The sequence below is a fragment of the Echeneis naucrates genome, chromosome 8 (assembly GCF_900963305.1).
Source record: "Echeneis naucrates chromosome 8, fEcheNa1.1, whole genome shotgun sequence".
Taxonomy (NCBI): Eukaryota; Metazoa; Chordata; class Actinopteri; order Carangiformes; family Echeneidae; genus Echeneis; species Echeneis naucrates.
Window position 1 is genome coordinate 7,235,801 of NC_042518.1, and position 27,067 is coordinate 7,262,867.

At 42.8% G+C, this 27,067-nt stretch overlaps 3 protein-coding genes across 3 annotated transcripts; all 3 read right to left on the reverse strand.

The window, feature by feature from the left end:
• Positions 1–2,679: 2,679 nt before the first annotated feature.
• On the reverse strand, positions 2,680–7,461 carry LOC115047563 (meteorin-like protein). Its single transcript, XM_029508588.1, has 4 exons — positions 7,178–7,461; positions 6,249–6,652; positions 4,453–4,512; positions 2,680–3,792 (listed from the first exon to the last, which is right to left on the reverse strand). Exons 1-4 carry the CDS (start codon positions 7,261–7,263, stop codon positions 3,464–3,466), a joined length of 879 nt encoding a protein of 292 aa, XP_029364448.1. The 5' UTR covers positions 7,264–7,461; the 3' UTR covers positions 2,680–3,463.
• A 2,430-nt stretch (positions 7,462–9,891) lies between these two features.
• On the reverse strand, positions 9,892–12,789 carry cbx8a (chromobox homolog 8a (Pc class homolog, Drosophila)). The gene is made up of 5 exons (XM_029508582.1): positions 12,549–12,789; positions 12,379–12,422; positions 11,914–11,979; positions 11,414–11,480; positions 9,892–10,926 (listed from the first exon to the last, which is right to left on the reverse strand). Exons 1-5 carry the CDS (start codon positions 12,615–12,617, stop codon positions 10,078–10,080), a joined length of 1,095 nt encoding a protein of 364 aa, XP_029364442.1. The 5' UTR covers positions 12,618–12,789; the 3' UTR covers positions 9,892–10,077.
• A 5,320-nt stretch (positions 12,790–18,109) lies between these two features.
• cbx4 (chromobox homolog 4 (Pc class homolog, Drosophila)) lies at positions 18,110–25,664 on the reverse strand. Its single transcript, XM_029508561.1, has 5 exons — positions 25,204–25,664; positions 25,048–25,091; positions 24,229–24,294; positions 22,152–22,218; positions 18,110–21,091 (listed from the first exon to the last, which is right to left on the reverse strand). Exons 1-5 carry the CDS (start codon positions 25,270–25,272, stop codon positions 19,676–19,678), a joined length of 1,662 nt encoding a protein of 553 aa, XP_029364421.1. The 5' UTR covers positions 25,273–25,664; the 3' UTR covers positions 18,110–19,675.
• Between the last annotated feature and the right edge of the window lie 1,403 nt (positions 25,665–27,067).

Below are 27,067 nucleotides of genomic sequence, written 5' to 3' on the forward strand. Positions count from 1 at the left end.
ATTCCCACCCTTCCTCTCTCTGCCTGACCACACAGATGGTTTAGGTTTCATCTACTGAGGCTCTGATATATCCACCAGATTAACTGCCCCCGAAACCAAATCGAAACAAAGAGGATTTCTTCCCTCTATTTTTCAGTCATTTTCTTTAATTACTCTTATTCTCTCTGTCCCACTTCCTCAGCTATCTAACTCCACTTTTGTTTCAGAAAATAGCAGTAAGAGATGTCTCAACATATCTGTCATGCACTACCAACACACTTAAAGTATGTTAAAATTACTGAGCCTTAGAGCCTCGAGGGTCATTGTGCCAAGAAAAAGGAAGTTTTTTTAAATTCATTATAGAATCCTGGATTGTCAATCATCAGTTAGATATAACCAACAGATCCACGTATGGTGGCTCGAAATAAATCAGAAGTTAAAGGGTGATACAATGATAAAACCGAAAAAGCACAAACTTTGTTTCATTTTACAAATTTATAGTTTAATGATAACGTGTGTATCAGCAGTGGGCCCATGTTTCTCATGTCAGTTGGTTGGAGCTGCTATGTCAAAGGTGAAGCTGTTACATTTGCATATCATTGAAACATCCATCTTCAACTCTCTTATGTGTACATGAAATTGAATCTCTTCTGAACTAAATGCCAGCAGGCTCTGACCTCCACGGATCATTATGCCAAGGCCCATTGGGCTGCTGCAGACTGATTTGTTTAACTTGTGTCAAAAAGCCTTTTGGCTGTGAAATGTGGATCCTGATACACACGCTCTTTTTCATACAACCTATAAAGCACATGATATGAGGGACATACATTTTTACATTTTTTTGTATTCCCTGTTTTATTGAAGAGCACAAGGACAGCACGCAATCTGTTTTCCAGCCAGGTGCATCAATGTCTGCAATTATATGTAAAGCTTTGGAATAGCAAATAGTCAACCTCATTAACTTTTAAAATGAGAACGACCCAAAAAAAAAAAAAAAAAAAGAAACTTGGCTAAAATTTGATTACTTAACATTTTAAACCACAAATGCGGCTCACCATTAAAAAGAGACCAAATGGCAACCTTTTCAAAGCCAGGAGACATCTCTGCTCCAGCTTTGTGTTCCTGGTACCCTGTCCCCAGTCTCTATAGCCAGCTCAGTGAATGCCTGTTCGGCAGTGGAGGGTATCATGCTGTTTCCATATTGTACCCCTGAGCCTCCCCTCAGCAGTGGCCCACATGGGAAAGCAGAGCAGGCAGTGGGATAAACCAATTACCCCCCAGTCTGGGTGGACTCCTGCGGGCGTACCATGCAGCGCCTCCCGCCTGAGCCCTCCTGGGCTCATTCCCCATGAGATCCTGCTGGAATTCCCAGAGATGAGAATTGTGTGGTCTCAAAGGCTCGAAAAGAGGCTATATTTTGCTTGGAAATTTGACATGGTGGCCCCTTGGGACAATACTGAGGGAGGAGACTTCAAACTGCGCTTCTGAAGGATGAAAAAAGTTTCTAGAAGCTTGATTTTTTTGGGGGGGCACTATTCACCAAGTGGTTTTTTTTGGCCTGTAACCGTGCTTCATGCATAGACACCTCTGGCTGCCTTTCATATTAGAATACGATTTTTTTACTTTTTTTTTTTTTTTTTACATTGTCACTAATATCATCTGTCTAAAATACTTTTTTTTGTGTTGTTGTTGTTATTTTTGTTGTTGCTTTTTTGTCCCTAAAACTTTTCTATAGAAATCCTGAAGTAGATGTTTCGTAGCTGAGGACACCAAGAGAGAAGAGATGCTGAGAAAACTATGGTAAGAATATGCCCACAAGAAGGCAACATGTGGAAGCAGTGTGGTCTCAGCTCTCCTCTGGGTCCCCGGATTCATGAGCCCTGATGGGTTTCTGGATGACAGCAGCCGTGACAATGGTCATTATGTCTGCTAGGGGGCCTTGTCGCTGCAGGACCATTGTGTGTGCCCCATTCACCACAGAGTCATTTACACTTTCATTGGCAGCTATTTAGTCCTCATAAAAAGTTCAACACACCAATTTGTGAGCGGTGCTCAGCCAAGGAGAAGTGTGGAATAGGCTCAGAAAGCTTTCACTTTAAAAGTCAATTAATTGTTCCTCTCCTCTGGGAGGGGCTGAGGGGGCGGATCCCCGGGCTTTGGGGCCTCACATCTGTCCATTCATCTTCTTGGGCCCTGATGTAGGGGCCACACAAAAGTTTGATTCAGTCTGCTCAGAGATTTGGCCAGCTAAGGAGATTTTCTATTTCATTTTATAGCAGGGTGATCCTATTACCATAAGAATCTGATTACAGGGCAAAGGAAGGTATGCCGAAGGAGAGGAAGTGAAACAAGCTTGTAGGACACTTCAGGTCTTAATGCTTTTCTCCTTATAAAATTGGAGATTATGCAGCATGTGATGAGAAAAGGGTGTGCAAGTTCATGCAAGCTTATAACAAACCACATAAGCGCAACGGTCTAAAACACCTGTTGCATTCTTGGGAGTTAGAGGACCTCATTGAGATTTTGATTCATTGTTGGTGAGCTCAGTTCACTGCATCATCACTTACATGAGCTAAATTTATTTTCCATGAAGATTTTTCACTTGAAAACAAACGTAAATGGAAACTTGTGCTTGATAATTCTGCAGGTCAAAACTACATCATTCTGATGGTTAATTAATGTAACATATAATAATTCCACCTATCTTACAAAAAATCTATCTTAAATTAAAAAAAAACAAACCCACCTTTTATTCTTCATGGAAGTTTGGTGGTGTTACAGCATTTAATCTCAATTAGACTACTGGCAGACCGATGATATATTCAGTCAGCGTCAAAAACCTAAATATCTACTGAATGCTGGTAGAAGAAAAATTTAATTATTACCAGAATTTTTAAATTTTATTCAAAGTCATCCTTTGAATAAAAAAATGTGCACGGAGAGGATTTATTCTATAATACATTCATACATAGTATAAATAGGCAAAACCCGGAGGATTTGAAACTTTAACATGCATTTGAATAAAAATGACTCCACAGTCATATATGTTCAAGCCTATTCACAAAGACAAAGTGGTGATTATAAATGGCAACTCTTCAGTCTGCCCTCCCTCCTCAGTTCAGAGGGCAACTGTCACGCAGAGCCAGCAAAGTGAACAACTGTTGATGTGGCGAGAAGCACAAAAAGGGAACAGCAACCCAACCCCTTCTTAGTCTCCCAGGACTGAGGGCAGTGATGGGAACGGGACAAAGGCTACAGCCCTTCCTGAGCCTCAGTGCAGGAGGCCCCTGCTGTTTGTCCCTGTTCTGCTCTTGCAAATGCGTTTTTCACCAGAAGTTCAGTGTTTTTCTCGCTGCTGGTGATACTGAACGCCACCTCGATGGCGCACCAAAACATTACAGAAATCCCACAGTGCCAGTGCAGGGGTGAGAATGCCTGCGGATAAAGTCTGCTGGGCTCAGTGCCGGCAAAACAACATGCTTCCTCAGTCTAGAGGGAAGTCACAGGAATTCTGACGTGCCGCCCGGGCAGTCTGGTAGACAGACAGGAAGTCTTTGTATCGTGGGGCACACCCTAACCAAGCTTCCCCAAAGTGCTCTGACCCTGTGAAGAGAAACTCTCCGTCCCCAGGCCTCACATGGCACTGTAGGAGTGTGTGGATGTGTCCATGCCAAAAGGGCTGCGATGTCCCTGCAGGCACCTGTCGCTCAAACGCTCCGCTGCGCTGCCAGTACACCTTCACTGCAGAGACCTCCACCAAAGATGTCTGACTGTCAGAGCTGTGGGAGACTTTCTTGATGTAGCCTCGGACCACTGAAAAAAGAGATGGCAGAGTTCCTTTACTATCCTTAAAGAAAACATGTTTTATGGATTCATGGTTTTCTCCTACAGTCGTGTGTCCCTGTGTACTGCTCTTGTGTTTCCCTCTTCCTTGAAACAAAAGCATGCAGATCAGTTTCTACTGATTCTTATCTAACACAGGCTCCCATTCTGCCCTTCAATCTGTCTGACCTTTGCTGACTGCAGCCAGCAAATTAGCTGCCTCTTGCTCCCTTAAAAGTATCAGTAACACATTGTACATTTTTACATCTCCATCCTTAAAGCCCTTACCCCGAGCCCCCTAACCTACACTTTCTTTCAAACATTATTTTTGCTGACATGTATGTAAAATCTGTAGAGGAACACACAAATGTAGCTGTGAAATAGATTTATATCTATTTTATGTATAAAAAAAAAAAAAGTAAAATGCAAATATATGAATTCCAATACTATGTACAACACGTGATATATCATAGAAAGAATTTGTTTCCGACCAATTCCCGTTCATATTTATTTTATGTTGCATATGACAACATTTGGGAAGTACAGGAAATCTCTTCCATATATTCTTTTTTACTATATTTTAGTAAGAACTTTGCTCTTTGGATGTGTTTTGTGTAACATTCACATGTTGGAGTAGAGTAAGGCACCTACCGAAGTCACTGTTGCAGATGGCCATCAGGAGTTCTGTATCATTGCAGGGTCGACAAGAGGCTGGGTGGGCAATCAGCAGAGAGAGGCAATTATTTATTTTGGATAGCACAGAGAAATAAATGATAAATGATGGAAACATCATCATGCCGAACAGGCATGTAAGACATAGGCGTCTAAATTTTTCTACTTCTCCCTGTTAATCAAACCATCCGTGACCCAAATGGCACTGTTTAATAGCTGCTTGTCTTTCTCGCTCTGTGGCACTTCACTGACCTAAACCGTCTCATACATATCAGCTCCATTCATGTCCCTCCTCGCGTCACAGAGTGAAGAAACCAAGGTTCAGGAGAAGGAATGCTGCTCCTATGTGTGTGCTGCTTTGTGCCCACCCCAACGCCTGCAGATCAAAAAACCCCTTCTAGTGTTGACCCTGTGTTTGACTCCTATTATAGCTATAATTGAATGACACCATGCCAACGCAGGAGACTACGGGAGTCAAACACTCTCCCAGATTGGTAACACAGAAAAGATGAACCAGCAGCTGTCTATTATGGACACAGAATGACATCACCACTGTTGGTCGGGCCCTCACACATAGATAAATGCTAATAAATACACATGCACAATGATGAGGCATTTGAGGAATCTGCAAAGTATTTGCAGTCTCAATTCAGGCCTCTTGGTGCCGTGCCCTCCAGCCGCCCTGAGGTCTGCTCTGCCCCCTCTCCCTCCTCCTGCTTTGTTCTCCGATAGAAACCAGACAACCGGACAAAACGCTGGACTGACCAGCAGCTGCATGCTCCAGTCGGCTAAATTAATTAAATGACCAGGATTTTTTTTTTTTTTCTCAACTCGAAATTAAGATTATTCAGTTAACATCCTTATATCTATAATTTGAAATGCCAGCAAATGGTCACTGGCTGATTTTTTTTTTTTTTTTTTTTTTTATAAAAGCAGTATTACAATTTGTGTAACTTTTGTTACTTTTTCCAAAACTCACGACTTTCTAAATATGGCATACAGCATCTTCAAAGACTTATAAATCAGTTATAAGACATTATTTAGAACACATTTTTGTTGTGAGGATGGGAAAAATCCCTCTTTTTGATTTCTGCCCTTTCCCTTTGATGATGAGGCAGTTATAAAATTATAAAAGGTGATTTTTCTGTAATACTTGAGGTATAAACAGAGTTTGATATGGTCCAGTCACATCTCACACCTTGTAATGCACAGATTTGGCTGTAAATTAACCAGCTAGTTACTAACTACTCTCGGCAACTTGCTTATTTCAATTTTATACAATTTTACCCTTCTACTCCACCACGTGTGGCACAAGATTGTTTTTGTCATTTTGTGATATATGCTGTTATCCGGTTAAGTCTTCCATTCCTTGTTGCTTACAAACCATGTACCAGTCTGACATAAAGTATGTAATTGCATATCATTAAGTCATTAGTTGGCCTAACTCCACCAAGGAGGTTTTCATCAGTGTGTGTGTGTGTGTGTGTGTGTGTGTGTGTGTGTGTGTGTGTGTGTGTGTGTGTGTGTGTTTGTTTGTCAGCAGGAGGAAGACTAAGGGTGAACATCAGAGGAAGCCATTGAATTTTTGGAGCAGACCCGGATCACCTTCTGTGAGTTGATCTTTTTCTGGGGTTTGCTTGAGGCCTTTCTCAGACGTTGGGCTTGGTGGTCAGAGCACTTTGGTGACCTAGTTACTAAATCCTTTACATCGGTACCAAATGTGGCGCACTGAAGCATCTATGAAAGACTTGATCTGGATTATAATGTGGACTCACTCTGCAGCCCGCTGAGGCCCAGGCTGGGGGCAGCACTCCTGTTCCCCAGAAGCTCATATCTGAAGCCCATCGTCCGTCTGCCCCAGTGTCCATCGGTCTGCGGGCTGGCCTGGAGGTAGATTGCGGGTCTGTGCGGTCCATCCGCCCGGAAACAGAAGACCTGCTGTGGCCGCTCGCCGTCTGTCTCCAGCAGCTCCAGCACTCCGGCCCGCTCGATGAAGACGCTGGCTCCGCGGAAGGAGGGAGCTGCCTTGATGCAGACGGTGGTGCGCAGGTTGGAGGACATGTTGGGCTCCAGAACCACCCTGACAGCCTGGCCCGGGTAGACCCACCTCACCCAGCCCTCTGCACAGCGCAGCCGCACCTGGAGCACAATCCTGGAGTCCACAGCAGCCGCAAAACCGCTGGATTTGGAGGGAAAGGCGAGTGGTTTGAATTTAACACTCCTTCTAGTCTATGTCACATTTTCACTGACTGCTACTGAAGCTATAATACATCATTTACTAATGTCCCAGAATCAGCTGCAATACACTTACAAATGATTATTAGGGTGTAAAAATCATCAAATGAGCGATCCATTGTACTCATCCGTAATAGTTGTTCATGTTGGTAAACTGCTTTCTCACTTTTTAATAAGCTAAGTAACCGATAAGGACGTTCAATCGTTCAAGCCTTTGCTGTTAAATTAATCAGTAAACGGGAATTTCACAATTCACAGCAGCCCACACTTTTTGTTCTTAAGGAAGTCCTTAAATTCGTCAATAGAATACACAAATCCTTAAAGAAACAATTGTAAAGCCCTTTGCTTCGAATGGCCAACACGCTCTTCAGCCGGTTTCCTTTCCCCTTTTTTCTCTGTTCAAAAATGCATCAACATGCCCAGCAAAATGTAAAAGAAAAAAGAAAAAGAAAAAAGAAACGTCTCTCACCTTCCGGTCCAGTTGCACTGGTCAGCTGCACAGATCTGTAACTGAAGAGCCAGAAAATATAGCAAAACAGTCACACTTGGCAACATCTCAACCAGACAGAGAGAAAAGTGCAGAAAGAAGTGGAGGACAGCACATGGCTGCACAGAGACACGATGGACCTGCGAGGTATCTGGTGGCTTGAAGCGCTCTGATGCACCAAGTGTGGTCCAGCTTCACTACACTCTCTCTCTCTCTCTCTCTCTCTCTCTCTCTCTCTCTCAGACACACACACACACACACACACACACACACTCTCTCTCACTTTGTCTCTCAGTCTCTAATTAGAGCTGATCCAGTTGTTGGGGACTGCTGGCCTCTGCGGGTCTTTGTCTTTTCTCTCTAAAGAGACAATGAGGTTGAAAGGCTCCAGCCATCTGTTTACATCAGTACGCCTGTTTGCACATTAATTCATCCACTTTAAAGGTCTCTCAGCAGTTTATCATTTCCTTTATCATGTTCCCTGAGTTGTGCCAACATATTAAATCCTCTTAAACGGTTGCTTTATAAAATAATAATAATAATAATAATAATAATAAATATTAGTCATAACAATGTGACTAATAGAGCCACTCAATCCTGACGAGGATATTCCACAAAGGCCAAGTTAAAATAAAAACATAGGAAATAATAAAAGGGGTGGATGCTTTTCAAAGTAGGGTGTCTCTGTGTTTGGGCTGCATCTAGTGGCGGGATGGCGCAGCGCTCAGTTGCCTCACATCTGGAAGGCAAAATGAAATGTGCAGTCTGCTGGAGGCTTCCTGAGCCAAAAGGAACCCACAGCTGCATTCAACAGCCGCTAATGAAGTCCATAAACACAAACTGGAATGCCTTACCAGCTTTCATCAACGATTAATCCTTTAAGGATGAGTAGGTTCTCTTCTTTTCAACCTGCAAGCCCCCCCGTCCCCCAAACAAAACAAAACAAAACAAACAAACAAACAAAAAAAAACTAAAAACGACAACAACAAACAAACAAAACAAAAATGAATTTGGCACCGTTTCAAGGTTTAGCTGGTGGCGACATCTTGTGGAGCTGAAGTCTGGGGGGCTTCTCCCCGGGACTGAGCTCAGGCCCCCGGGGCATCTTCACATCAAAGCCCTGTGGTTTATGATGGGTGCGCTATGTCGTTGAGTAAAATTACACTCATATGGAAAGATCGGCCAGATGTTGTCTCAGCTGCAGGAAAAGCCTTCACCGCTCACCTCACTAAATCTTAAAGTCTGAACGAGATCTTCACTATAACCACGTTTGCCACCGCTAATTTGGAAAATTCCCAGAAGGGTGACAGATAGTATAATAGACAATAAGTGTCTTTTTCATATGTAATTTTGCGACAAATAACAATAACTAGCTTGCGCTTCGTTTTCACTAAACTACAAAATCGGGATCAGATACACGCCTTTAACACTCCTCACATTCAGACTGACCAATAAGTGAGCCTTAGACCAGACGGACTTCTTTGAACCACAGGAGAACCGGATGGTCAGACTGGGCCATGTGTCCCAGAGAGACAAAATGAAGTGATATGAATGGGAGCTTTGTGTCTGAGAGGAGACAGCGGCCTCTCATTGGCACAGTGCCGCCCGGATCCTTCATATAGCCTCAGAGGCCATAAGGGAGCAAGGTGATGCAGATAATCCAGGGCCTAGTGTCAAAGTTCAAGGTCTACTTGATGTAAAATTATTCTAAAGTGGCGCATTTCATCTGGAAGGGAAGATATACAAAAGGGGTCAGTGGAGGGGACGCTTCTGCAGTCAAATGTCACGATGTTATTCTATAATTTTCATTTCCTTTGACTAAACGAGTTAGCTGTGAAAATAAAGTTAGTCTGCCATGACTCACTTTAAGGTCGAACTCGAGTCCTTCCCAACGTAATTTGACCGACTACAGTAAACACACGGGTGTTGATGAAGATGACAACATGTAGTTTTCTTGTAATTCGGACAACTGACACAATATTTTCTTTCTCTTGAAATGTTGTTTGTAACTTATTATTATTATTGTTATTATTATTAGGCTAAAAATATGGACAATCTAATGAATATAAAAAGAACATTAACTCCACACATTTCATCTCTCACGTGTACCTTTTTAAGAAATAATGAATACGACCTGCTCAGAATTGATCAGACATTTCTTTTGAACGTGACCATTACAAAAAAACAACTATAAAACATTACATATATATTCTAATTAACCAAATTTACATTGTTTACGACTTAGATTATAACCTTGGAGACAACAATAGTTTGTGAAGCCCATCCATAATTTATTTTCTAAATATAAATTGTTAAATTTCCTATTGTCAAATATCCATAATATTTTATTAATTCGATTATTTGACACAGTCCTGTTTGCCTAAAAACATTAGTCTACGTGAATAAATGTAAAAAAAAAAGAAAAGAAAAAAGAAAAAGTTACATATAAAACTCCTGTTTAAATCAGAACATTATAGACACTTCACGGAAGCAGACATGGCAGGAAATTAAACTTAAATTAATTGTTAATTTAGGACTTCATAACTTTGGAAAACACTGTAACAGACTATAACTGAGTGCGCCTGTTATTGTGACATGGAAGCAAAGTTTAATAGTAAATAGTAAAGAAAAAAAAATCACGCTTGCCGTTACGTTAAAATGCCGAGTGTAACAAAAAATACCCTTTAAAATTGCAATGTCAGTTTCCTTTTTTTTTATTATTATTATTATTTTTGAGCAGCGTATTAAATATTTGTTTGTACACTTTTGAAAGTTACATAGAAAAAATATAGTATTACAGTAGGCTTGTTAGTTAGTAGCTTGTTAAAAGAATTATTTGGGCTTATATCAGCCTCCTCTCAACTAAACACATACGCACATACTCATCTTTTATCTCTGAAGAAGCCTTTGTCCGTGCTGCTCTCTCTGATGGTGACTGTCAAGAAGTTCATGGTAACATCAGTCACGGTCACAGAGTCCAGATTGGAGAAACTGGGGGTCCAGGACGAGGCTGATCGCGGTGATGTATCGTGGAAGGGCTCGGCAGCTGGCTGTTCTCGGGGCGAACAGCACTGTCTCACCTGGTGGCTCCGGTGCTCTGCTGAGGGCTTCAGCCTCCCGCTCTGAGGCCCAGACATCCTGCTCAGAAAATGAGTCCTGTGCCCCATCTGCTCGTTTTTACGCGCATCCGGACTGAACGCGCAGGTATAAGACAAGCCCGCCCCCCCAAAGTGTCTCTGCTCGCTGCTGGATTTGGGTGTTATCGTGGTCTCCTCCTGAAACCTCTTGGTCAGCTGGAGGAGGCTGTGGTCTGACGTCTCCCCGTGGTGATGTGGGCGGCGGGTCATTTTGGTCGGACCGTGTGAGACCGGCTCCTCTAGGAACCTGCTCCGCTTCAGGTCCGGCTCTGCTGAGCTGCAGGCGTCTTCTTGGTCGTAAAGCAAATGCAGCTTCGGTTTGCGTCCTCTCTTCTTGGGGAAGCCGACAGATTCTTGCAGCGCCAGAGCTGCTGGTGGACTCGGCCTGGGCCTCCTCTCCGGCTCTGGTGGTCGCACATGAACACTCTCTCCTCTGTTGACCGCGCTCGGTGGGAAGATTGTGGGAACCACGGTGCGTAAACCCTCCCGGGCCCTCGGTGTTATGACAGGCTCCGGGATGGGATAGGAAACCTGGATCCCTCTGGGAGCCTCTCTTCTAAATTCATACGTCTTTTCTTTGGCTTTGGCTTTGGCCTGAGGACAGAACAAATAAGGTTTATGAAAGGAGGTTTCCCAGAAGCCTCCTGAGGAAATTTAAAGGTTTAAGAGAGGCAGCTGTTTGGTTACACTGGACGCTGAAGGCCTCGTGCTAAAGTTGTTGTTGTTTTTTTTTTTTTTCCAATAATTCAAGGCAATGAAGGAGAAAATAAGTCAGACACGTAAAAACTACTAAAATGAGTAAGGACTCTAACTTGACAATCACCAAAAGTGTGTGGTAAATTGCAGATTTTCTTGTCATCTCCCCTGCCCCACCGTGACGTGACGATTTCACATACCTCTACTCTGAGGTGTGAGGAGGATGTTAGAATTGTTCTTCCACTCGCCTTTAAGTGAGCTGAACACTCAGCTCATCGCTTTCAAAATGAGTAACAACTTAGCTGTCATAACGTGGACATGATTAATCATCTCAATAATTTCTGACACATCTCAGATAAGGGGGAAGATCACAAAGTCCATTCACCTTCATGAGGAAAGTCTCGGGTTTGGGTCCCCTCTTTTTCGGTCCGAACAGCTCCCTTTCGCGCTCTCTGAGGAAGAAAATCATTTGAAGAATCTCCATCAGCCACACATGAACGAAATATTTCTTATTCAGAGTAATTTCGCATTCTTCTTCTTATTTTTTCCCCACATAATGGCCCAACTCTGTCACCGGGACGCGACATTAAGATCAGATTGATCAGTAAGTGTTTTTAGTAAAACTAGAAGTTTAATTTAAAAGTAAAAAAAAAGTGCCAGAATAAAGCGGACAACTTGCAAAACTGCCGCACAACTTGCACCCACTTCAGACCAAACAGACCACCCCCTCTCCTGCCATCACTTCTTTTACGAAAAGTGAAGATTTAAAATATCCAAATCCGGACCTAGTGTCTTATCGCTGTGGATATTTTGTTGGTGAGGAGAGCGCGGTGCCGTTTCGTTGAAGGCGGACAGAGGCCTACTGCTGCGCTGTCAAAGCCTCACCTCTCCTCGAAGGCGGTGAAGAGTCGTGCATCCAGAATGTTTTCCTCCGGCTCCCAAGTGCTGTACCTGTGTCACAACAACAGAGACGAGAGCTGTTTGCCCACCTACACACGTCGACGGGCGCACACACCATGTTGAACACTTTTTTTTATCAAAACAATTCTTCTGCGTACGCTGCAATTACAGACTACGTAGCCGACAGTGACGCATGGTGAGCCCAGCCATTGCTAAAGCTACGGGGAGGACTTGAACGCATCCCAGCGGGCTGAAGCCTGGACGTTTAAAAGCCCCTTAAAAGGCGCGCGACAGCCACGACAGACCGCACACACACCAGATGAAAATTATTGTTTTTTTTTTTTTTTTTAATTTATCCAGAAGATGAGTAGCCACTGGTTTTGGGCTGCAGTTGTGTGAGCGTCCAGGATGGAGCGCTGTCTTCCCCGGGCTCGGATATTATATACTCACTTCTGAGACCAACCCTTCCATTTCACCAGATATTCCCAACGACCCTGCAAAAGAGAGATCCGTCAAATATTCAGGTTATCAGAGTGTCGCTCTCTCTGTCGGCGCTGTAACAAACAAATGGTTGCGTAATAGGTGTAGAAACAGCCAGCGGGGGAAAAAGCGGCGAGTACCCGTCTGATCCGCCGTTTAATGATGGACTCGGCTGCGAAGACGCTCTCTCCGACGGCCGAGAGCTCCATGATTCACCATGCACCTCCGCTTATTTCTGCCCCTTTTATTATTTTTGGCTTCCCCAGCGTCCTCTCCGGGTTGTTTAATTTCGCACATCCCATAATACGCAATCTGGGGAGGACGTCATCACGTCTTTTTCTGTTGCCAGGCGCCGCAGTCGGTAGGACGGATCGCGGCGGAGCACATTGGCTCGGTTGTTGCTACGTGCTCCGGGTCTGTGAGTGAGGGGGAGGAGCCCCGCTGCTCCGGCTGCTCTGCAGGAATCTCTGGCACAGCGGACCAGGGCGAAGCCAGAGGTTCCCGGAGCGGAGCCACGGACCCCGGAGGTCCCAGAGGGGGGGTCCACAGAGTCCAGAATGGGAGGAAACAATGCCAGTTCAATTTCACCAGCTTTCAAACGACAGAGAAGGCTGATGCAGTTGAATAAAATGTCAGAGCCCCTTTACACAGATCATCTGTGAATGAGTCTTTATATATGAAACACGAATAACTCAACAGCACATTTCAAACTAGTGTCTTAACAAATAAATATTTCTCTGTTTTGTTTTGTTTTTTTCAAAATTGTGGCAGAAATGATGAGGTGTGTTACCCACTTGAGGTTAAATAAATAAATAAATAAATAAAAACAACTACAACTTTCCAAAGGTTTTTGTGAATTACCCCTCAGATAAACCCCGACAGTAGGTCAATGCTGACTATTCAAAACATTTTCTTTAATGCAGTCTACGACAGCACAGAATAATTTACGCTTTCACCTTCAGGTCCCGAAATGAAAGTCACGCATGAGCAGTCAGGCAACATTATGCGCAACTGGACTGTGTGCAGGTGGATGCAGGTGGATAAAGTCTACCTGCACACCAGCGCAGTTTGATCACGACAGAGAGCAGTGAGAAAGACTTGGGCAGTTTGAAACATTTCTTCAGACCGTTGGTCGTCAGGATTACACTGACTTTTTATTACCGCACATGCTCATTCTGCTGCTCCCAAAATATATTAAAAAAATCCATCTAAAGTACAGACTAATATTATGCACAAAAATGAATTAATTTGCTGTCGAATTAAATGCCCCAAATACCAATTCTGGTCCGGAAAAAATCGTCTACATATTCATCCCTTCACTCAAACGCCTGTTGTGTCCTCGAACAGTTTTAACTGAGACAGACCAAAGGCGGTTTGGGATTTATCAAATTTGAGTCCAAGTGAGATATAAATGTTGAAAAAAGAAAACGAAAAGGAGAGAGAGTTTAAGAATAAATTTATTGGACTTCATCCATTTTGTGTAGCAACAAAATCATTAGATACAATTTAATTTTTTAATTCTTTCTGGTTTATGAGAAACAAAAAACACGGTAAGATCTTTCATCAGTATATGAGCATGTTAATTGCACGTTTCATTTAAAAAACATACTGGGACAAGGTTTTTAAATCAAACATTTTCTTTCTTTGAACATAATGATAAAAGCTTTTTTTTTTTTTTTTTGGGGGGGGGACAAAAACGTGTCCCTTATTCCTCAGTGACCAGCATCTTCAAATTATTTATACGCCATTAAATTTTCTGTATATGATGTTACATACAAAATAACATAATATTAAAATTAATTATTGTTTTTTTATATCATGACTGAGAGCGTTGAATTCAAATGAACATATATTTGTATTTGTCCTTCAAACGATGATGTGATTAGATAATAATAATAATGATAACGATAATAATAATATTGAGGTAATCATTTGGAATAAGTTGAGATCAACGACCACTTTTAGGAATTGCTATAATAAGGAGAATAGAGGTGCAGTACGGAGATTTATCTTTTTTTCTGTCGTTTTCTGTAGCTTTACATGCATTTTTCCACATCCATAATTTGTATATCTTAAATAATGTCCTAAATGAAGCTCAAATTAAATAATAATATGATTATATTCAGCATCCGCTCTCCCAATCCGAGAGTTGAACATATTCCACTGTGAAAAGTGATTTCTTCATATATATCTATAGATATCTATATAGATACCTATAGATATATATACTGCGCCGGAATTAATATACTATTTTCATTTTCAGATTCTGGCCCTGATTTTCTTGATATCTAAAATGAGAACGAGCGTAAATCGATCAGGCTTGTGGGTTTATTCCCTTAATGAATGAAGCAGGTCAAAGATTCCGCCCCGTCCTCCCACAGTCATCCTTTTAGTCACTTTTTGAAGAAAATTGGCATTAAGACAGAAATCTTCAGCATTGTGAGACACCAGTTCAAACTTAATATCACTGAAAAATTATGCCTGCAATTGCATTTTCTTTAATTAAGCCCCAGCCCTATTAATGTTGACTCATATAAACCAGATCCAACATTTGTCAGGTGAGCAGACGGGCTAGTCTGACTGAACTGTAATTATCTTCAGTTCAGATTTGTTTTATTTTATTTTTTTTGCGCTTTAGCTGGAATCAGCAGGGAAGCAGTGAGTCTGTGTGTCCTGTGGGGGAGAGGTGCTGCAGCACCCAGTCCGTCTGTCTGTCCTCTCGATCATGTAAAAGAACTTCAGGGATGCTCACTGCTGATTGTTTTGTTTGGTGTTTTCTGTGTTGTTGTTTTTTCCCTCCTGCTTGCTGTTTAAATGTCTGTGGAGCAGACAAAGGCGGGCGCGCCGCGGACAAAAGATGCGTTGTGGCTGCTGTCGAAATATGAACCACCATTTTGATAGTCATAGCTTGTAGACCGACATTTCCTGATGGTGCAATAATGGCTATAGCCTGCTTGGTTTCTGGAGAGAGAGAGATAGAGAGAGAGAGAGAGAGACAGAGAGAGAGAGAGAGAGAGAGAGGCTGGTGCGTGCTGAGAGGTTGCTGCTGCTGCTGCTGCTGCTGCGGTTCTCTCCATATTTGGCCGTCGGTCGATGAATAGTGAGTCTGCAGGAGCCGCAATGGCGACAGCCGTACATGAATAAACAGAGCTGGCTCTGTGAGAACATTATTGGCTCTCTGGTTTCTGAGCAACTGCTGCACACAGCCCGCTCCTCTCTGTCCTACTTACACCGGGCGACATTTTATGCTGAAGGTCGCTGGAAAACCGCAGGCGAGAAACTGAAGCCGCGCAGCTCTGACCTGCAGCTCCGCCGTTCAGAGCATGCTTTGGATTAGAGAGCATCTTTTTTTTTTTCTTCTTTTCTTTTTCTTTTTTCGCAGCCAAACACAGAACACCTCAACACAGACCAACAATTCACCCAACACACATGGGGACTTTAGGTTAGACCTATTTTCTGCGGTATTCTTTTTACTTATTATTTAATACATTCACTGGTTGATGAAATGAAAGTACAACTCTGCTCTTTGGAACAACACGAAGGTTCATTAACTAAAGATTTTGGCCATTTCTATTTTTAATCATTGAATGACTGATGGGTGGATTTTCTCAGGCCTCCGCAGGGTCACACACCCGGCTCTAAATGTTCCTGTGCGGCAGCGCTGCAGGCTGCTGAGGGGGAACGATGATAAAGGGGGAATGTGAAACATCACACTTGGTCTATAAATATGTTCCCCAGCTCAACGATGTTTCAGTTTCCTTCTGATGCAAGACTGATCCCCCCCCCCCCTCTTTCACTCTGTCTCACAAACACACACACACACACACACACACTCACAAACAGACATACCTCACTTGGTTGTAAGCCAATTGAGGCCTATAGAGATAGCCTGCACGGAGTGAGGTGTTCAAGGGCACTGAAATTCCGAAACTGATATAACCAGTAATGCAGTTATAAAATGTGCTGTGTCATGTTGCCACCATCCCCTCTGAAAGTGTTTAAATGAATCGACTGGTTGTTATATATTTTATTTTGTTCTTAAGGACAACACAAGGTCATAGGTCCGAATGAAACTATATAGTGTGTTATTGTTTATTCTTTATTTTTAAAAAGTCATTCTGATGACAAAGAAGCAAATCACATTTTTGGGAGGAATGTAAGTCGATAAACCTGAATTAAATCTATGTTCTCAGCAGATTGAAACAGGGGCATTTCCACCTTACCGGCATTTGTTGGTGAAAAATGCAAGAGGTCAAGAATGAATCAAACAAATTGAGGTATTCATTGAGATTTTAGCCTTGATCCATGAGATCTAAACAGATTTCAGTTCTGGAATACTCTTCTGTTTTATTTTTGTTTGTTTGTTTGTTTTTGCTGTTGTTTGTGTTTGTTTGCTTGCTTGTTCGCTTGTTTGTTTTTTTATGTCGTCCCAGTAGTGATCATAGTAGTGGCCTACGAAATTTGGATTTGAACGTAAATTTCTGTGGTCCTAATGCTGATTTATGCCCTTTAGGGCTAGATAGCACAAGTTAGCAATGGACTAAAACATCAAACTTTAAAGAGCAGATTTGCAGTGAAACTGATGGAAAATCTACGGAATTGCTTCTTTTGTTTGACTGTGTTTATTCTTTTTTCATTAGAGCCGTCTATTCTGCAATTTTGCAGAGACCTGAAGTCAAATTAGCACCAAAACTGAAACAGTGATCAGTGATCATCTCAATAGATGAACGTTCGTTGTTTCTTTTTCCCTTTTCGTCTTTTAGAAGTTGTTGCATTTTTGTGTGAACACATTTTGAAGAGCAACTAAACCAAAGAAGCACTACGCACACATTCCAGGGCCTTTTTTGTCAGTCAAAACATACAACTACAACTTGAGGCAATCAGCGATTTGCCTTTAAGACTGGAACCTTCCCCCTGCATTTGACTATGTCATGAATGGTTAGTATTTAAGGCTCACCCATAAAAGTTGTGAGCTGTGGTGCAATGTGTATTTGCAGCTTTGCATATGTATCTGGAGATTTGTGTGTCTGGTCTTATCTATTAAAATGACACAGTATGTCATTAACAGAGAGAAATACAGTGGCGTGGTGACACAGAGCTGCATCCTCTTTTACAGCTTTCTCATTGTACAAAGCTGCATTGCAGACACACACACACACACACACACACACACACACATATATATATATATATATATATATATATATATAAATAATTTAAGCCCCTGCACAGTCAAATACATACCTCCCTTGAAGCCTTTTTCCTTTACAGACTAACAATCACATAATGCCCTTCCCTTTTCTTCCTCTTGTCATTTTGTATGTTTACATTCCTGTTTGGGGTTGAGCTGCAATAGAAAAATAATGCACGAATAAAGTTTTAAGAATGCAAGTGATCCAGTGCAGTTTTGCAATACAGAGGGTCCTTTGTGTGGGATCGTTTGTGATTATGCAACATGATCTGTTTTGCTATTCACGGTTCACAACCAAGTTAGTGTTTCTAGTGCTTAATGTTCCATTCTTCCGCTGCATGGGCAGAGGGGCTTCAGAGGAACTGCAGGATGCAAACAGTGATACATAAATCTTTTACTACAGCCCAGGAAAAAAAACAAAACAAAACAAAACATAAATCAGAAATTCAATAAATCAACTCAAAAAAACGTCACGTTTGTCCCCACCCAGTGTCAAGGCAGAAAAATATCAGAGGTCAAATCTCTTTCTTTATTGTGAAACATACCATCCAATGAGCTGTGCCACAGAAATAAGTCAACCAGCTCCTGGTAGAACATATTTTATAACAATCATTTTCAACCAAGTGCAACAGAGAGTTAGAAAAAAAAAGAGAGAGAACAAGCTGTTCTATGGACTCACTTGCAGCTTCTAATGCAGACAGCTTCTTGTCACGGTTTTGAAAAACAAATTAAATGTCAATAAATATGCACTCTTCATTTTTGTTATTTTAGCCTCTCAGCATTCTCACTGGTTTTGCATTTGCTGTGCATAGAAGGCAATTTTGACTCAAATGTAGGTTACCGCCAACAGCTTTGACATTTGAATTTTCAGCAGCATATTCTTAACAGCTTGCACTCACTGGATTGCATGTAACAGCAACTCACATTGAATCTGTGTAACATACTAACTAATCACCCTGGAAGCTTTTCCTAAAACATAGCAGTCACATGTCTTCTTCAGATCACATGATGAGGTTCAATAGCAAAATGAGATGAATATCATTTCATGTGTTCGACATTGCAAGGAAAATACCAACAAGAGTAGCAGATATTTTAAAGTAAGTCCAGCAACATGTGAGATCAACAAGGTAATAAATCCTACCTTATTGTGGTAATAATCAATGTGTCACCTAGACAGAAAATCTAGTGTTTGATAAATGACACCATTTTCTTAATTGATCTGACCTTTGAGAAAGCGAGTCAGATTTTGTTCCATAAACAGTTGTCTATGTGGAATGTGCAGTATGGTAACAGACTAGACGGACGCATTGACGACTTTACTGCATCTCAATGGAAAAACAAAATCCAAAGGCAAAAGAAAAGCCATTGAGCTATTGTTTAAGGGTTGTTGTCATACTTGGTGTGCCAAAGAGGACAGTGTTTACATTCTGTTCAGGCACGCCTGCTTTTGAAATCTGCAACTCATGGCTCATTACTTTAATTTTTCCATGACCAGTGCATGTAGTAAAATATGCCAAGTCAGAGTGAGTGAACGTGTTTGAAGTAAAAGAAAAAAAAAAAAAAATCACTGAAATAAGACTTAAAGAAGCCATCTCCATTAATCGGGGCACATGACACAGATGCACATATAAAATGTATTAAGTGCTTTCAATTTGATCTTAGATCACCATAGACTCCTCAAGTTTCTCTCTACCTTCTATTGGACCAAAATAAGAGATATTATTCATACAAAATACATATAAACCTTCATACATCTCAGGTTATAAGTTTGGTACAGGTATGAACCAACAGCAAAGGTATCCTACTGAGCTCTGTAGGACAGATAAACAGTTTTTTGTTGTTTTTTTTTTTTCCTGTGGAATAAATCCACATGAATGCATTCACTCAAATCCTCGAGGGCACTTTCTTGGCTACAACATCACAGAGGAGTTACGGTATAAAACATTATAAGAAACATATTGAATTTGAATGATAAATTATAAATTTCCATATATACAAACTTCTGATGTTTTTACATGTGTACATATTGACAGGATCAACCAATTGGTCACCGGTGGTCCCATTTTTAAGAGTTCTTTAAAACGAAACATATTCCTTGAAGGTGACAGTGAGACTGTTCGTTGTGATATCAGTAATGATGATATTTCCCATAAAAGGGGAGATTTTCTCTACAGGTTCTTCTTTAGATTTCTCTGTTGATTCCTGTGTGTCCTCTGTTACAGGAGGAGAATCACTGACAGCGGGCTCCGGCTCAGGAACCAACTCTGGCTGTATTTCTGGCTCCACCTGCCTTTTAGTCTTTGGGCAGCTCAGATCCATCGGCTCATCTTGGCTGCCAGCGACCATAGCCTCATAGGTGCACGTGCTGTTGAGGCGTCGGCCACTACACTGGAGGTCCATGGGTTTGTCCTGAGGTGGTGTGATGACTGTGCTGGGCACGCTGAAGCTTCTGGAGGTTATGTATGTTTTAGAAACATTCCTGTCCTCCATAGGATCTGATAGCTTTCGCTTGCGGTCGTTGGGAAAGGAAGGGATCCTGATCTGGTCAACAGCTGTAGGGGTTGGGATGTTAGTATCCACCGCCCAGGACATCGGGGGTGAGCTGGCTGTCAGCTGTAGTGGTAGATCGTCTGGCAAATCAGCCTGACCCCGAGCTACTTCAGTGTTGTATTCCTCTGCTGTGCTTGGCGATGGTTTGGAGAAGTTCCTGTCCTTTGGGGAACATTTTATCGGATGCTCTGCAGCAGGGAGCGAGCTGCCGTTACAGATCTCTTTGGGGATACCGTTCTCTGGGTGCTCCACCATTTTGGTTCTATGTGCTGGATTATTCTCCAATGGTTTGGTGTTTTGTGGTTTGTCTTCACTTGATGACTCCCCATGTTTACCCTTTGCTCCATGAACCTTGTTACTATCCATATATTTGCTCATGACAATGACAATACGTCCGTTCTTGTTTTTGTTTTTGATTATCTTCATTTTGCTGCTACTCGAGCTTGGCAGCATTGCATCTTTAGGATTGGGTTTAAGAGCATGTTCGCTCTCAGCCTCTTTGACGGCTGGTTTCCTCACCTCAACGGCCAATTCTTTCACTTTGTTCAAGCATCCTGTGTCTTTGTCACGAACCCATTTCTGCTGCAGCGCAAGTGGTGAGTTCCAGCCAGGGTTTGGTGGTTTACAGGATGATTCCTGAACTTTGACAACCTCTTTGAGCCTCGAGGCTTGCGTGTCAAACATATTAGGGTCAGGCTCATAGTGGTGGTGCTTCTTGCTGTTTAGCTGGTAGATGAACTTCTTTTTGCTGTTGGTTAGCTGGTCAGGCAGGACCTCCTGGCCGTTCGGCTGGTACTGATGGTGCTTCTTGCTGTTCAGCTGGTATTGCTGTGGCTGGGAGCGCTGGACCTGGATAGGATCTGACTTGGGGCTGTTCTCGGTATCCTGACATGTTTCCTCAAAACCTGCTGGGATACTGGATCTCCGGGCAAAGGAGGACACCTTAGAGAGCAAACGACAAAGAGTTCAACATTTCACGGGTTATCAAAATCTTCTCTCACTCATTAAAATAAAGAAAAATCAAATACTTAAATTAAATACTTAAGATCAATTAAAGAGGTTCATAGGTGGTATAGCCACATGTATCAAATCATTGATTTCTTTTTCCAGGCTTGACATTGCTCTTCCAGAGTCCCAGAAGACATTTTACTTCTATTTTCATGACTCAGCAGTACCCCTCAGATAAAATACAGAAAACCCTATGTTTAAAGAAAAAAAAAAAAAAAATTGAAGTTCACCGAATTTCTGTCAGAAACTGAAATATACAGCTCATGATCTCCCTCCCACCATCTTGTCCCCTCCCCCTCCTCCTGTATACACTGACCCCTCGGGCCGTCAGAGGGGCACTGCAGTGGAACGCTCAAGACGCTTTGGCTGTGACCTTAGGTCAGACAAGTGCCACCAGACATGTCACGCTTTATCCCTGATTGCTGGCCACGTGTGACTCTGGCAGAGCGGTTTGCCTCTTAAGGAGTGACACTGCATAGCAATCAGCTCGGAGTTTCTCAAAATATATAATCCAATTTGGCTCAGAATAGCGTTCAGTAAATGCCTGAGCTAAGATAGTCAAAGCATAACAGAGAGTTAGTTTCAGCCACCTATTTCTGTCTTGGAAAACATTTATAAACAGGGAAATGAAAGAAAACATTCTACGGATTCTGATTCACTTGGTAAAAAAAAGAATATCAAGCTCATTTTGAAGTAGTTGTGCTTTTCACAAAAGCTGTTTAGCATCAAAAGTAATGAGCATGTAGATTAAAAGCGCGCACTCAGGCATTGCTCATGTAACCTCAGGCAACAAACCTGGTTTCATGATGAGTAGCTGTTGAAGCTTGTCCCCTTTTAGGATTTTTTTTGTCACTTCACTCTCTCAGAGATATGTATAAATAATGTCCTGAATAACAGCAGCACCCTTTCACCTTTTGGCTTCTCATTGAGACAAACTTAGAGCAAAGCTTTGAAAGGTGTGACGTTTCCACAGATATGAGAAGATAGTAATTACCTGAAAAAAAAGATGTTTTGGTTTTGGCCCCCGTTTACGGTATCCCATCAACTGCTCCTGCCTCTCTCTGTCAAAAGAAAAAGATAATTACATTTTCTTGCACCATATTTACCTTCTTCATACATCGCCTCATTTGTCAGACAGTGTGTCAGTTTACTACATTAGAATCTAATTATATTGCATGGGAAATTAGAGGGTTGACATTTTGAGGTTTCGTTCAGTTTCTTCTACCTATTCAAGGTCAAAAGTGGAATTTTGATTTGGAGGACTAATGAATGCCCTCATGTGACCTGCTGCAAAGCATTATGGTCCTGATTTGCATAGCACTCCATGGTGATCAGCCCATTCCATATTCTCATTATCCTGGAGAAATGTATTTACGGCTGCAGCAGGCAGGACCTCTCCTTGTCTTTGAAACATCCTCTCTACTGCAGTACGCTGTTCCTCTTCTTACATTCAAACTCTAATTGGTGTCGTGAAGTACAGATGAAATAGGATAAACACAACGTTATAGAACCGGCTACTTCTGGGTTGCATGCATGCACACCAGTTTGTCTCATGCAACACAATGGCTACACTGCTACAGCCTTCAAAGTGCAGGCGGATGAATATTAGACTGACAACAAACATTTCATGCATCAGTTTTTCCCAAGGGAGTAGTGAGGCGTATTCTTGACTAGACTTAGCACGAGACTGTCTGTGAAATATTGCTCCCTGATATGAGACTTGACTTATCATTGGCTCATAAATAACCAGCGATGGGTGAAGGTCGGCTGCACAGACTCCACAAGGCCTGTGTAAACCCAACCCACTGTTGGCCTCTTGCTACAGATGTTCAAACTGTCGGTGCTGCCAGAAAATTGCCACAATAAACAGTCCACATTTTAATGCCATAATGTGTGCGATTTCAAACAGCATCCAACGGGGTGACCCCTATTCACAGAAGATTTGGCAATTACAGCCTCCCTTGTTGGATCCCCTCCCCCATCCTCTGGGAGCAGAGAGGAATCCACACACACAGTGCAAAGGCAGCACTCCATGACCATCAGCACAGAGCCAAACACACACACACACAGAGGCAAGCGGGCGGGCAGGCAGGCTGCAAGGGAACATGAGAGCGGTACACTGGAAACGCTGGAGAGTACTATGTGTCAATTAGCCTTTTCAGAAATGCGAATTCCTTTCCTCAGCCATCATGTCTTTGGGCCCAGAGGCCTACAAACAGAGTATATCTCACAGGCCTCATGTGTCTTGCAAGGCAGGCAAGATGTGTGTGTAGGCCATGCTGCAGGGCTAAAGTGGCAGAAGCATTTGTATTTATTAACATCTCAACCCCTGACATTGACATTTATGTATTCATGATTAATTCATAGCCTCAATTAAGTCTCCTGATGACCCAAGACTGAAAGCAGGTTATCAATTGCACATCTGGGGTAAGATAATATGACAAAAAAGGGGGTGGCAGTTTCATTTAATGTGTCAAAACTAATATTGTCCATTGGCTTTCTCTTGGGTTGCAAACAGCCCGCAGAAGTTACACAGGCTAGCTCAGCCTGTTTGAAGATCTCAGAGTCGTAGTGATGACAGCCCCATCAGGGCATCAGCTTGGCCTCCTCACACAGAAACCACAACACACCGCCATGCTTCGTGTCCTGCACTCCAAATAAAAACATTCAGGCTCTCCTCCAGCGAAGCTCAGCTACTAATCTCCCTTTCCTGCTCATGCCTTCTCATATCAATGACACTCATCAGTAAGAATATGACTACAGATTATTGTAGTCTTTAAGCCACATCAACAGCACTGCTTTTTGATTCTAACTGGCCCATTATTAGTAATAATTTATCCCTTTTAACAGAAGTTCCATTCATGCATATATGCTTATAAACGATCTATCATTAGCCTGGTTTGGGGATTGTCACTTGTACATCCTCCGGGTCTTCCCCAGGAGACGGTCCAGTGACAAGGGAAGGGGGGGTGCACTGATAGAGTTAGTACGCCCCTCCCCCCATGACCATATTTGGTCATTGCTGAACTGGAAGGCGCGCGGCCTTGACCGAAGTCCACGTCTCTCCTCACCTGTTTTGAAACGCGACGAGCAGCCGCGGGTCGAGGATGTTTTCCTCCGGTTCCCATGTGTTGTATCTGCAGAGAAGGACAAACAACTGTCACGGGCAAAACTTCCTTATTCTAAATGATGCAACAAACATTCCCGCATCTTCACCGTGGCCAATTCAAAACTAAAAAAATGGGATTAGTAGTGGATTTTTTCCACGTGCATAAATAAATTTGCTAAATCAGGAACAACTGCTTATTCACATTCCCGCTAAATAATTTACATCCAGCTATTTAATCCATGTACACACACACACACACACACACACATATATATATATATATATATATATATATATGTATGTATGTATGTATGTATGTATGTATGTATGTGTGTATGTATATACATACATACGTATATGTATATATATATATATATATACACACACACACACACATACACATATAGGCTATAACATATGTAAATATTTAGCGCTGTGTGCCTTCAAATGGTCCTCCAGCACCAACATACAGTCGGCCATTTTAGCACCACTGTCTCGTAAATTCGCTAGCAGAGCAGAAATAATTAAAACGGGATTACATGGCTGTGCCTCCCCCTTCCCTCGCATAAATTAGTGAAGGCATCCGTGGATACACTGAAACACATACCGACCGCGCGCCCCCAGCCTACACACACACACACACACACACACACACACGCACACACTTGAACGAAGAAGCACACGGTGTGCGCGCACGCCTTCGGTCACTGTCATTTATGAAGCATCAACGTTTGATTTTGTTGCATTGAAACGACCTGAAAAAGGCTGCAAACAGACTTACTTAGGAGACCAGCCTCGCCACTTGACCAGGTACTCTATCTTGCCCTGTGATGGTGGAGAAGGAGGAAAACATAAAATAAATAAAATTGGCCAGATTCATGTTGTAATAATTTCAACGTCCGAAGTGCGTCTGCAAACTGCCCCCCCCCCCAGTTACCTTGCGGATGCGTTTCTTTTCGATGCCCTCCACCGCAAAGACGTGCTCTCCGGCGGCGGGGAGCTCCATTCTCGCCTGAATCCGATCTCAGAGGACTGGGGAGTGGATGAAATGTTTATCCGCGCACCGCCGATGTGCCTTCCGCTCGGTGCGTTGCCGTGCGCGCTCGGTAGTTTTCCAGTTTAATCTGAAGCCGACCGTGTTCCCTCCGCCTCTCCCCCTCTCTCGCTCCGTCTCCGTCGCCCTCCTTTGCACACTCCGCCGTCCTGGCAGCGAGCATAGAGATATCCACAGCGGTGCGGCTGAGAGCAGCTCTTTCCGTGCCGTAGCTCCGGTTGGGCGCATGACGTCACGGAGGGGAGGGGTGAGATCCTCCACAGAGGTTGGGGTTTATCCAGCGAGTGCTGGACTGCAGGGGATGGATCTGGAAATTGAAATCAATCGCCACCTTACTGTCACAACGAACCGAGCTGTACGGTTATCTCGTTTATTTCGATAACAAGACTGGTGGAACCGGCTCCAACACTCACAAAACACACAAACACCCACTTTGACTGACTTGAGTTTTGTTCAAGTTGGCTACATGTGCGAGAGTGTGTGCAAACAAAAGTAGCCTATGCGCTTTCAAATTTCAGCAAACGAACATGACTGAGCAGAGGCTTTTAAAAGCGTTCGTAAAGCCGGAGAGCTGCACCTGAGGGAGCTGAAACTCCTGTCAGCGCTCACCTTTCTCCAAAAGCTGCCTCGACAGCAGTCAAATCCGGTTTAATCAGGAGTGCACCTATCACGGCGGCAAAACTTCTCTCAGCCAGAGTAACTTGGGCTGCAGCTCACAAAACAAATAAGTTCCCATTTTATTCTCCTCGCAGCAGCAGCACATTTGAAGATGAGTTAATGGAGGTTTGATCTCCCGCTAAATGGCGCCAATGAAATTTGGGTCACACACTCTGCTTATCGAAGTGCCAAGTCCTCCGGGCTCAACTGCCACATAGCAGAGGGTTACTGTGCAGCCTTCAGTCTACCTGTGGCAACTTTGCAATAATGCTTTATTCAACTGTTGCCAAAGCTCTCGGCTTGCTTCTTTCAAAAATCATGATTTCAGCCCATGATTGGTTGCATTATTGGGCGGAGAGCGTCTATCAGCATCGTGACAATTTAAATCCAGCAACACAAGCCACACCGGCAGCGAGTATGTCCGCTGTGCTGTAAATGTCAGCCGCATTAACTCGTCTAATTTACGAGGACTTAATGAGAAACATGGGTGAAAAGGCGAGTCTGTGCGTAAAATACACGCTCATGTGCGCCAGTTGGAATTTGCGCACACGTCTGTGATCGACACGGAGCGATTCGTCTGAAAATTGTGTTTACTTTACGAAGATTACAGAAGCCAAAAAAAAAAACAAAAAAAAAAAAAAAACGACGTTTGCTCTTGCTCCAAAAAATAATTCAGCAGCACAAGGGTTAAAACGAAGCCTCTAAGCAGAGCGGCAGCGGCCAGCCTATTGAATACAGGCACGATATATCTCTGCCCTGCCATATAAGGTAATGGAGAGAAAGCGCCGAAATATCACCCTTTACACTTATTAATTCCCGAGTTTGAGCCTAGAAATGGGAACTGGGGGTTGTAAAGACTCAGTAGGCTCCACATATTCTCGATTAAATATGTTTATTTTAGACCTATTCCTGTTTTTCTCCTGTGCCCTTCAGCCGCGGCCAGGGAGCGCATACGCCCTGCTTCCCTAGCAACAGCATGAAAGGAGAGAGAGACAGACAGACAGAGGGAGAGAGAGAGTTGGGGGGGGGGGGGGTATAAGTTTGTGACAGACAAACGAGCTTTTGACAAAAAAAAATGGCACCAAGGAGC